Source organism: Globicephala melas, chromosome 6 (assembly GCF_963455315.2).
Source record: "Globicephala melas chromosome 6, mGloMel1.2, whole genome shotgun sequence".
Taxonomy (NCBI): domain Eukaryota; kingdom Metazoa; phylum Chordata; class Mammalia; order Artiodactyla; family Delphinidae; genus Globicephala; species Globicephala melas.
In genome coordinates this window covers 7,481,781-7,492,816 of record NC_083319.1, presented here as the reverse complement: position 1 = coordinate 7,492,816, position 11,036 = coordinate 7,481,781, and the positions used below count along the sequence as shown (strand labels likewise).

General features: G+C 38.9%; 1 protein-coding gene across 1 annotated transcript in view; it reads left to right on the top strand.

The window, feature by feature from the left end:
• NUP188 (nucleoporin 188) overlaps positions 1-11,036 on the top strand; it is a 45,459-nt gene that overhangs the window by 2,813 nt on the left and 31,610 nt on the right. The window contains exons 2-6 of the mRNA XM_030858420.2: positions 5,107-5,161; positions 6,129-6,202; positions 9,019-9,103; positions 9,668-9,748; positions 10,230-10,274. Of these exons, the coding sequence (XP_030714280.1) occupies positions 5,107-5,161; positions 6,129-6,202; positions 9,019-9,103; positions 9,668-9,748; positions 10,230-10,274 (340 nt within the window). The remainder of the gene's footprint in view (positions 1-5,106; positions 5,162-6,128; positions 6,203-9,018; positions 9,104-9,667; positions 9,749-10,229; positions 10,275-11,036) is intronic.

Here is an 11,036-nt window from a genome sequence, read left to right as displayed (position 1 = left end):
CATTTCCACAAGGATTCTCTTCCTGATAAACCACTGTTTTCTCCTTTATTCTGCCTTTTCTTGGCACTTCTGCGTATAACATTTGTCATTTCTAGTTTTTCTGTTCCAGGTCTAAAAGGGACTTACATCATTCTTATTCTTTAATATTTGCTCATCAGCATGTTTTGAGCCTCTCCTGTGTGCCAGCCACTGTGTTAGGGAATGGTCTGCCACTGTAGGACAGAAGGCTTCGCCTCAGTCTTTGCCTGCTTGCAGCATGAAATTCTTGGGTGCAGCTTGAGGCAGTGTAATATAATGATTGAACTCTGGAGTCCTGCAAACCTGGGTTCAAGCCCTAGCTCTATTGTAAATTAGCTTTGTGGTCTAACAGAATTTACTTAACCACTCTGAAACCTTAGTTTCCTGATGAGATAATGGGGATAATAATAGTATTTGCTTCATAAGTAAGTTGAAATATTCAGTAAGACAAAGCATTAAAGACTTACTTAGCACAGTGCCTTACATAACTGCTCAATAAATGTTGGCTAATCTTGTTATCAAACTCATTCTCAATAAACATTATTGTTTTTGACACCTTAAAACAAAAAGACCATAATATAACTTAGTTTTGCAAATGAGAGTCTTAATTTCTAAAGAAATAGCTAACTTTTTTTCTTTTAAGTAGTAAGTGTAAAAATTACTGTATTTTTCTAGGGCAGTGATCTATCTCCAGTTTTGTTTTGTAGCAGAATCTTTTTCTCCCCATTCCTCCCCGCCAAAAAAAAAAAAAAAAAAATGCCACTATATCAAGCATAAAAGGCAAAGAAGATCGGGACTTCCCTGGTGGCGCAGTGGTTGAGAATCCTCCTGCCAATGCAGGGGACACGGGTTCGAGCCCTGATCTGGGAAGACCCCATATGCCGCAGAGCAACTAAGCTCATGCACCACAGCTACTGAGCCTGCGCTCTAGTGCCTGTGTGCCTGAACTACTGAGCCCGCGTGCTGCAACTACTGAAGCCCACGCACCTAGAGTCCGTGCTCTGCAACAAGAGAAGCCACAGCAATGAAAAGCCCACTTTCCACAACTAGAGAAAGCCTATGTGCAGCAGCAAAGACCCAAAGCAGCCAAAAAAAAAAAAAAAAAAGGCAAAGAAGATCTATACTGACCAGGTCTTTTACCTGCTCCTCTGAGACAAGCTGATGCCCTAGAGCAGTGGTAATTTAGGAATTCATTTGAGTACTCATTTTAAAATGTAGATTTCCCATGCCCAACCTCTGAGAAAGAGTAGCTCTGGGTGATGACCAGGATTCTGCAACGTTGCTATGTTGTTTCCAGCTGATTTTGCTGTTTGGGCTGAGGACCAACTACATTTTGAGAAATACTCTTAGAACATTTTTTTGTTCTTTTTTAATAAATAAATAAATTTATTAAAAAAAAATCCTTGACATACAAGGGAACACCTGTAACACTGTTGGTAGAACGTAAATTTGAACAGCCACTATGGGAAATAGAATGGAGGTCCTCAGATACTAAAATTAGAACTACATGTGATGCAACAATCTCATTTCTGAGTATATATCCAAAGGAAATAAAATCACTATCTTAAAGAGATATCTGGACTCCCACATTCATTGCAGCATTATTCACAATAGGCAAGATATGGAAACAAAGTTAAGTGTCCATCATCAGATTAAGAGATAAAGAGGATTTGGTATCTATACACAAAGGAATATTATTAAGCTGTGAGAAACATGAAATCCTGCCATTTGAGACAACACAGATGGAACTTGAGGGTGTTAGGAAAATTTAAAAATTCAGACAAAGAAAGACAAGTACTATATGATATCACTTACATATGGAATATAAAAAAGCCAAACTCGGGCTTCCCTGGTGGCGCAGTGGTTGAGAGTCCGCTTGCTGATGCAGGGTACACGGGTTCGTACCCCGGTGTGGGAAGATCCCACATGCTGTGTCGTACCCCGGTCTGGGAAGATCCCACATGCTGTGGAGCGGCTGGGCCCTTGAGCCATGACCGCTGAGCCTGCACGTCCGGAGCCTGTGCTCCGCGACGGGAGAGGCCACAACAGTGAGAGGCCTGCGTACCGCAAAAAAAAAAAAAAATAATAAAATAAAAAAGAATAATTTAGCTCAGGCATACAAAAGCCTTCAATTAATGATAAATTTCTTTCCATTAATTGTGATATAATGTTAGCCCCATTATTAGCTATTTATTATATAATAGGTATCTAATCTGTTTTGTGCAAACCAGAAGCTATCCTTGGTAAAGTAAAAGCATATGCCATTTTAAAGCCCCCCCCTTTATTTTTTGCTAACTCAGATTTATCAAACAAGTAAGTTAGATGATAATTATTCTCTTTACAAAAGGCATTCTTCCAAAATTTACTATAAATTTCTTTAAATAGTGAGCTTGCTTCTGTCTTTAATTTCTTAGGGCTTGGCTTATTTGTACCTTTTAATATGGATTATCAGTACAAAGAGATATATTTGTTTCATCAACTGGATCTAGTCTCCTAATTTGTGAATAGTGAATGCTCTCGTTATCAGAAAGATGATTAGTGATTCCACAGTGCAGTTGTGGGAGTTGGTGATTATTGATTCAGCAGAATTGAAGTTGTTTTCTTAAAAGCATTAACCTTTAGGAAAGATTTATAATCTTTAGGTGTCTTTCATCCTCTTTTGATGGGAAAATCCTGAACATTTTTAAATAGGGCTAGTGCTTTGTGTTACTGTCTTAATGGGGAAAAGATTTTTCAATTTATCCTCGTAGTTAATATAACTTGCATTCTTGTTAACTGTCTAGTATATTTTATGAGGACCTTTTCATCGTCTCTCTGAAAATAGGCTTTCTAAGCAGTGTTAATTATTTCAGGTTACTATTCTAGGGCTTATTTAGGATCTCCCAAAATATAATCCCTATGCTTTTTATAATCCTTTCTTTTTTTTATGACTTTAAAAAAAAAATTGGGGCTTCCCTGGTGGCGCAGTGGTTGAGAGTCCGCCTGCCGATGCAGGGAACATGGGTTCGTGCCCCGGTCCGGGAAGATCCCACGTGCCGCGGAGCGGCTGGGCCCGTGAGCCATGGCCGCTGAGCCTGCGCGTCTGGAGCCTGTGCTCCGCAACGGGAGAGGCCACAGCAGGGAGAGGCCCGCGTACCGCAAAAAAAAAAAAAAAAAAAAAAAAAAAAAAATTGTTACTTTTATTTATTTATTTATGGCTGTGTTGGGTCTTTGTTGCTGCACGTGGGCTTTCTCTAGTAGCAGCGAGCGCGGGCTACTCTTCATTGCGGGGCGTGGGCTTCTCATTACGATGGCTTCTCTTTTTGCGGAGCATGGGCTCTAGGCGCGCAGGCTTCAGTAGTTGTGGCACGTGGGCTCAGTAGTTGTGGCTCACGGGCTCTAGAGTGCAGGCTCAGTAGTTATGGTGCACGGGCTTAGTTGCTCTGTGGCATGTGGGATCTTCCTGGCCCAGGGCTCGAACCCATGTGCCCTGCATTGGCAGGCGGATTCTTAACCACTGCGCCACCAGGGAATTCCCCATAATCCTTTCTTGAGAGAATTTCTTTTTTTTTTTTTTTTTTTTTTTTTTTTTTTTTTTTTGCATTACGCGGGCCTCTCACTGTTGTGGCCTCTCCCGTTGCAGAGCACAGGCTCCGGACGTGCAGGCTCAGCGGCCATGGCTCACGGGCCCAGCCGCTCCGCGGCATGTGGGATCCTCCCGGTCTGGGGCATGAACCCGTGTCCCCTGCATCGGCAGGCGGACTCTCAACCACTGCGCCACCAGGGAAGCCCGAGAGAATTTCTTAATGATTACATTTTGAAATTTAATTCTAGATTAAAAAAAGAACCACAAAACATGTTTCCATGGATGAGGGAAGGAACTGGGGTTAGCACATGGTTGGGAGTATATTTGAAGAGCTCCCTGAGGGCAGGGATTATATCTCATGTGTGTGGGGGGTATTTTTTTGGTATCAATGTTAAATTTCTTGATTTCAATTGTTGTACTATGTATGAAGTTGTCCTTGCTTTTAAGAAAGATACACTGAAGTGTCTAGGGATAAAGGAATATGATCTCTCTAATACAATTTTGTATAGTTTTGGAAAAATATGTGTGTGTACAGGTACACAAATAGCATTTTTGTGTTGTATATATAATACAGTTATACACACACACACAAAGAGGGAGAAAGAAAATAATAAAACAAATAATAATTGAATCTGAGCAAAGGATATATGAAAATTCTTTGTAATGTCAGAAGCAGAAGTTGCTTCCATGGCTCCATGGCTAGAGAGAAGACAAAGCCTGTTCTGGGAGATGGATTCACCAGTTCACTCTGTTCCTACTTTTTTTTTTTTTTTTTTTTTGCTTCCTCTTGCTGTGATGTACATTCTTTAAAGGACTCACTTTTGGAATCTTACTGGAATTAAGTTAATATAAATCTGAAGTAGATTCTGATAAGATGTATATGATAAGCCCTTGAACAGCCACTGTTTTTTCCATCGCTCTATCCATATTCCCCAGAGATGCCACATTTCTCCAGAAATACGCCTGTTGTTGAATGATGAGTTGATGGTCTTGGAGGGCCTTCTGGGGAGGTGCGGTGTGGGGGGCAGCTTCGGCTCACTGCGGGGTGAAGGACACTGGTGGTGGAGGTACTGGGGATACTCATCGGTATGAGCTGTCCTGGAGGCCGCCATTTTGACACCAAGACCTGGCCCTGCTCCTCATGTGTGTTTTTTTAATCTCCTGTATTTAGCACTGCATGTGGTACCTAGTGGGAATTCATTAATGATTGAATGAACGTAGTGCCATTCATAATGACTGTTAGACTTTACTGGATTGAGAAAGTGCATCATGTCATGTATTTAGAAAATTTTCTGAAGGTGTTGGGAGTCCTGAAACAGATTAGTCTTTTTCTGGATTTTTGTTCCTTATTGGTCATTACGTTTTAATGAGAAGGGAGGAGATAGAAATACTAAATTGAGGCATCTTCTTAGCATAGAAGATGTACTGTAATTCATTAATTACTGTGTTTCATTAATTCTAAAATATACATTTTTCTTTTTTCCGAAAGAGCAAGATTACCTCTGCTTTCTCTCATTTTTTAGGAGTAGTAGAGAACTGTGGACAATTTTGCTTGGAAGGTCAGCTCTGAGAGAACTGGTAAGTGGTGTGTTCTTGAATGGATTCTGTGGTTCTTTGTGTAGTTTACATGACCAAAAATGCCCTTCTCTTTGAAATAGGAAGTAAACACCTTTTATTATTCCTAAAATAGGCATTATGCATTCCCCACTTCTCTTTGCTGAAATGCAGTGTGTCTTATAGCCTAGCTGTTGAAGTTTTCAAAATCTCCACTTTTCTTTGTACCTCAGTGATTCCTTTTCTGAAAAGATACCAGTGCTACTTGACTGGCTGCTGAGAGTAGGGGTACAAACACCATTTTACTACCATAGGCTAACAGAGATTCTCAGGCCTTTTCTCTGTCTCATATTGACTTGCCTTTTCTTCCTTTTCTGTTTAGCTAGCTGCTTAGGTCACAGAGGCTGAGGTTTTTAGGACATTTCCAAGTATATAATCAATAAAGAACAGTTCTTCATGTGGATCCCTGAGTGTTCTGACTCTGTGAGGCTAAAGTGTTAAGATGACATATAATTATTACTAGTGTTGTTATTGTAATTAACATAATGAATGTTAACATCATTTTTAGAGCCTTAACATTTTTTGATATGCCTTCATCAGATAATTCCATGTCTGAGAATATATTTTAAAAGAAAGAAATTGTTTTGGGCACAAAGCTCTTTACCATAGTGTTATTCATATAAATAAAGAATTATAGCCAGCTTAAATGTATCTAACATTAGAAGAATGGTAAATAAATCATGATCTAGCCACTTGATAAAATATTATGCAACCACTAGAAAGGATGTTTATCAAGATTTTCATAATAAGGTTAAATCATTATGTTAGAATGTTAAGCAAAGAAAAGCAGGCTACAGAATTCTATATCCAAAATTATTTCAACTGTGGGGAAAAATGCATGTTAAAAAGACTCAAAGGAATATGTTATCCTCAGTGTGATCCTGGAATCTGATTAAAATTGCATTTGTATAATTTCCTTCTTCTTTTCCAGAATCAGATTGAGGCAGAGCTGAATAAACATTGGCAGCGGCTGTTAGAAGGGCTTTCTTACTATAAACCTCCCAGGTATGGCTATTCTGTGGGTCTCATTTGAGTAATTCCCCTGAGGAACCTGACATAGATGAAACCACCCTCATGTAGGATTCTGTGATATTACTGGGTTAGTTAGATCAGAGGGTATATAACTTGGCTAACCAGGGAAAAAGAGTAGGGGACATTTTTTTCTCTCTGTTGAAGAAAAGGAAATTCCTTCTGGAAATACAGTATTGTTGAATCCGTTGTATAACCCTAGTATCCAGGGATGAGGATTTATTAAATACTCAATTAAGATTCCTAATACTTATTTCAGTCCATCATGTTTGTGTGAGAGACCGTCAGCACCAAATGCTAGGATATAGCAGTGAACAATGCTGACACAAAATAGCAGCTGACACTCATGTATATTTTGCTATGTACCAGTTACTGCTGTAAGCAGTAGACTTACGGTAAGTTATTTAATCCTCACGACAGCCCTTTGAGATAGGTACTATTTTTGTTCTTTTTTTTTTTTTTGCGGTACGCGGGCCTCTCACTGTTGTGGCCTCTCCCGTTGCGGAGCACAGGCTCTGGACACACAGGCTCAGCGGCCATGGCTCACGGGCCCAGCCGCTCTGCGGCATGTGGGATCTTCCCGGACCGGGGCACGAATCCGTGTCCCCTGCATCGGCAGGTGGACTCTCAACCACTGCACCACTAGGGAAGCCCTATTTTGTTCTTTGTTTGAATATATAGATTTTTTTTGCTCGGCAGTGGAAAAGAACAATAATAAAATAGAAAGTGGTTAAAAAAGAAGACTCTTTTATCTTAATTCCTAGTCCAGCTCTCATTCTATTATGCATCATAGTTCTCAAGCTGCCCTCATTTCCCTTCTACTTCTGAACACCTGTTGATTTTATTACATCTTTGCCTTCCATCTTCATTCTCTTAGGTTAGTGAAGAACTTTCTTTTTTTGATCATCTGTTAACCCTTCCCCCATAATTATTTTGAAGTAACTCCCAGGCATCATGTTGTTTTATCTGTAAATACTTTACTATGTATCCAGAATATATGGACTTGAAAAAAGAATATAAGCACTATGTTATCACATGTAGGTATTTTTATTATTATTGTTTCCATTTTACAGATGGGGAAACTGAGGCACAAAGAGGTTAAGTAACTTGCCCAAGGTCACACAGCTAGTAAGTGGTAGAACCAGGATTCGAACCTGGCAGTCTTACTCCAGTGTCTGTGTTCTTAATCATCATTCTGTGTTGCCTCTTTCAGATCTTATTGTTTAACTTTATACTAGCCTTTGTGTTGTGGATTTTCTGTGAAATGTGAGAGTCTCTCTAAAAAAAAAGAAAAAATCCAACAACAATATGCTTTAGTTCACAGAATGGGCATTTGTGGTATGAATTTCTTTTTTTAAAGACAAAAGTTCCTTTTGTAGTAGCATGGGATTTTAAAGTCTGACAGACTTTTTTTTTTTTAAACTGCAGGCTTAATTTGAATTTAACACAGATTTTTAAACATTTTTAACTTTTTTTTTAATGTTCTCTTTCTGTTCCAGGATTCAGCCCAGGGTATCATATTGCATTTAGTTGTCATGTCTCCTTAGCTGTTAGCTGTGACAGTATCTCAGTCTTTCCTTGGTTTTCATGACCTTGAATAGTTTTGAGGAAGACTGGTCAAGTATTTTGTAGTAGAATACCGTCAATTTGGAAGTCTGATTTTTTTTTTTTTCATTATTAGATTGAGGTTGTGGGTTGTGGGTACTTCACACTGAGGTGAAGTACCATTCTTATCACATCATGGCAGAGGATACATGTTATCCACATGAAGTCACTGGTGATATTAACCTTGCTCACTTGGGTAAGGTAGCATTTGCCAAGTATCTCTTCTGTAAAGTCACTCTTTTCTCTTTCCCTACTCTATTTTTCGGAAGTGAGTCACTCAGTATAGCCCGCTTTCAGTGTGTGGGTGTAGTGAAATTAAACTACCTCCTGAAGGGGGTAGCATATATGTGTGTTACTGGAACTCCTTCTGTAAGGAAGATTTTTCCCTTCTTCCCCATTTATTTATATATATATTTATTCATTCATTTATTTAAATCATTATGGACTCATGTATATTTCATACTTTGTTTTTACTTTGTTCCAGCTTTGGCCATTGGGCATTGTTTGAGGTTTTGACATGTCCCGATGCTTTTGTTTTCTGAGTAAATTCTTACTTTCTGGCATTACAAGATGCTCCAAGCTCATCTGGTATTTTCCCCACCCCAGCTCTAGAATCAGCCATTTCTCCAAGGAGTCCCGATACCTTTTGTTAGAGAATGGTATTAGAAATAAAGATCTGGGTGCTGGGTGTGCGTGCTGCTACTGGAATGTCATAGCTTCTAGGCCTTCTGAGTGTACATAGACAATATATATACGTATACTAACAGACCTGGTTTTAAATTTCACCTCAACTTTTTATTAGCTGTGGGATTTTTGGTAAGTTATTTACTCTTTCTAAGTGTTGGTGATTCCATTTGTAAAATGGGGATAGTAATGTTTACCTTCCAGGCTAGTTATAAGGATCAAAAATAATTAATGTAACTAAGTAGATCTACAAATAATATAGTTATAACTATAGTTTGTAACAGACGTATACTGTATTTATTACTTAGACATAGCTTTGTGTTGTAAAGTCTGTAGAGGTGAGCTTGTGTGTGTGTGTGTGTCTGTGCGCGCGCATGTATGTGTATTTTATAGGCACCTAAAAGGCAGAAAAAGGTCTGTGGTAAAAATATCTTTAATATTTTTGTTTTAAACCCCTAGAGGGTCATTGAGAATGAGGAAATGATTCACTGTTCTTTTCATAGTCCAAATTCAGCTGAAAAAGTGAAAGCTAATAAAGATGTAGCTTCACCACTGAAGGAACTGGGTTTAAGAATCAGCAAGTTTTTGGTGAGTAAAAATTAGCACTGGCTGTTTATTACCTGCAGGGTGGGTATGTGTGGTTTTGTTGTTAGTGATTGTTAGTGAAAATTCAGTTTATTTCAGTTTTAGAGATTAAACTGAGCATATTATATTTCAGAAATGCCCAAGTTGCAACTCTTCTTGCTAAAAGCCACAAGTCAAGTTGCCTGACCCTGTTTACTGCATATCATAGAGTTTTCTTCAGCATACTTGGGGTGTTCTTTAAGTCGCCTAGATTGTATTTAATTATGTAGCTGTTTCCTTTTCATTTTGGAAACCCAGATCATGCCTGCTGCTATATTAATGTTCTTGGTGAATAAGCACAGTTGTTTTTGACATGTAAGTTTAACTGGCATGTAAATTACATGTCAGTGGCTGCTCCTTTTTTCTCCTATTTGGGTTAAAATTATGTTGTGTGAAATCTTTTAAAATAATTTTTGTTTATTCAAGTTCCGTGTTCATTCTAGAGAACAAATCTTTAGATTGCTTTGCGTGCTCTTTGTGGTTTCTGACCTGAGGTGGCTGTTCCTCCCTTGTAACCTCTGTTTTCAGGGTCTTGATGAAGAACAGAGTGTGCAATTACTCCAGTGTTACCTTCAAGAGGATTACAGAGGTACTCGGGACTCACTAAAGGTTTGTAGTTATGTCCAGCTCCCTTCTCCTACCTTTATCCTTTTCCTGGTTGGTTTTAGATAATTCAGGATTTTGGTGCCAGTTCTCTGCAACAGAGATAGGTGATCAGATACAGCCATTCTCAGGAAAGACTTTGTAAAGCCTTTAAAAAACATATGCTTAAGTCGAGGTCTGTCCTCAGACTTGGAGGGGCCGAGAGGTCAAAGACTGACATGTTAATCATAGAATCGCAGGATGTCAGAACTGAAAAGGACCTGAGACAACATCTAGCCTTTCCAGCCCCTGATTTTATATATGAGGAACTTGAGGCCAGAGGAGAGGGGCAGGGATTTGAGCACAGACTTGGATACACTTAGGTAAAAAAATGTATCCAGAAATGAACGGGCAATTATAATCTTGAAGGGTAAGGTAAAGATGTTTACCTTTTTCTTTATTAATTGATTTTGCTAATAAGATGGCTCTTTGTTCTTTTTTCTTTCAGACGGTACTGCAAGATGAGAGGCAGAGCCAGGCCTTAATCCTGAAGGTCAGTGCTAGTCACCATTTCCATTCTTTGATGTAAAATTGGGCAACAGATTCTTGACCATGTTCTGAGCATTGCTGGCTTTTTTAAATGCAGTAGGATTAATTTGAAGTTTTAAATTTCTTTATCTTTCTTTCTTTATCTCCCCCCACCCCCAAAGTTGTATTTTTGTTTTATGATTTTCTTTGCTGTGCAAAAGCTTGTAAGTTTGATTAGGTCCCATTTGTTTATTTTTGCTTTTATTTCTATTGCCTTGGGAGACTGACCTAAGAAAACATGCTATGATTTATGTCAGAGAATGTTTTGCCTTTGTTCTCTTCTAGGAGTTTTATAGTATCATGTTTTATATTCAAGTCTTTAAGGCATTTTGAGTTTATTTTTGTGTATGGTGTGAGGAAGTGTTGTATCTTTGACCTTGATTTACATGTGGCTGTTCAGCTTTCCCAGCACTACTTACTGAAGAGACTATCTTTTTTTCATTGTGTATTCTTGCCTCCTTTTTCAAAGATTAATTGACTGTAGGTGTGTGGGTTTATTTCTGGGCTCTCTATTCTGTTCCATTGATCCATATGTCTGTTTTTTTTTTTTGACCGCACCATATGGCGTGCGGAACTTCCCTGACCGGGGGTCGAACCCGCGCCCCCTGCAAGTGTGGAGTCTTAACCACTGGATCATCAGGGAAGTCCCCATATGTCTATTTTTGTGCTAATACTACGCTGTTTTGATTACTGTAGCTTTGTAGTATTGTCTGAAGTCTGGGAGGGT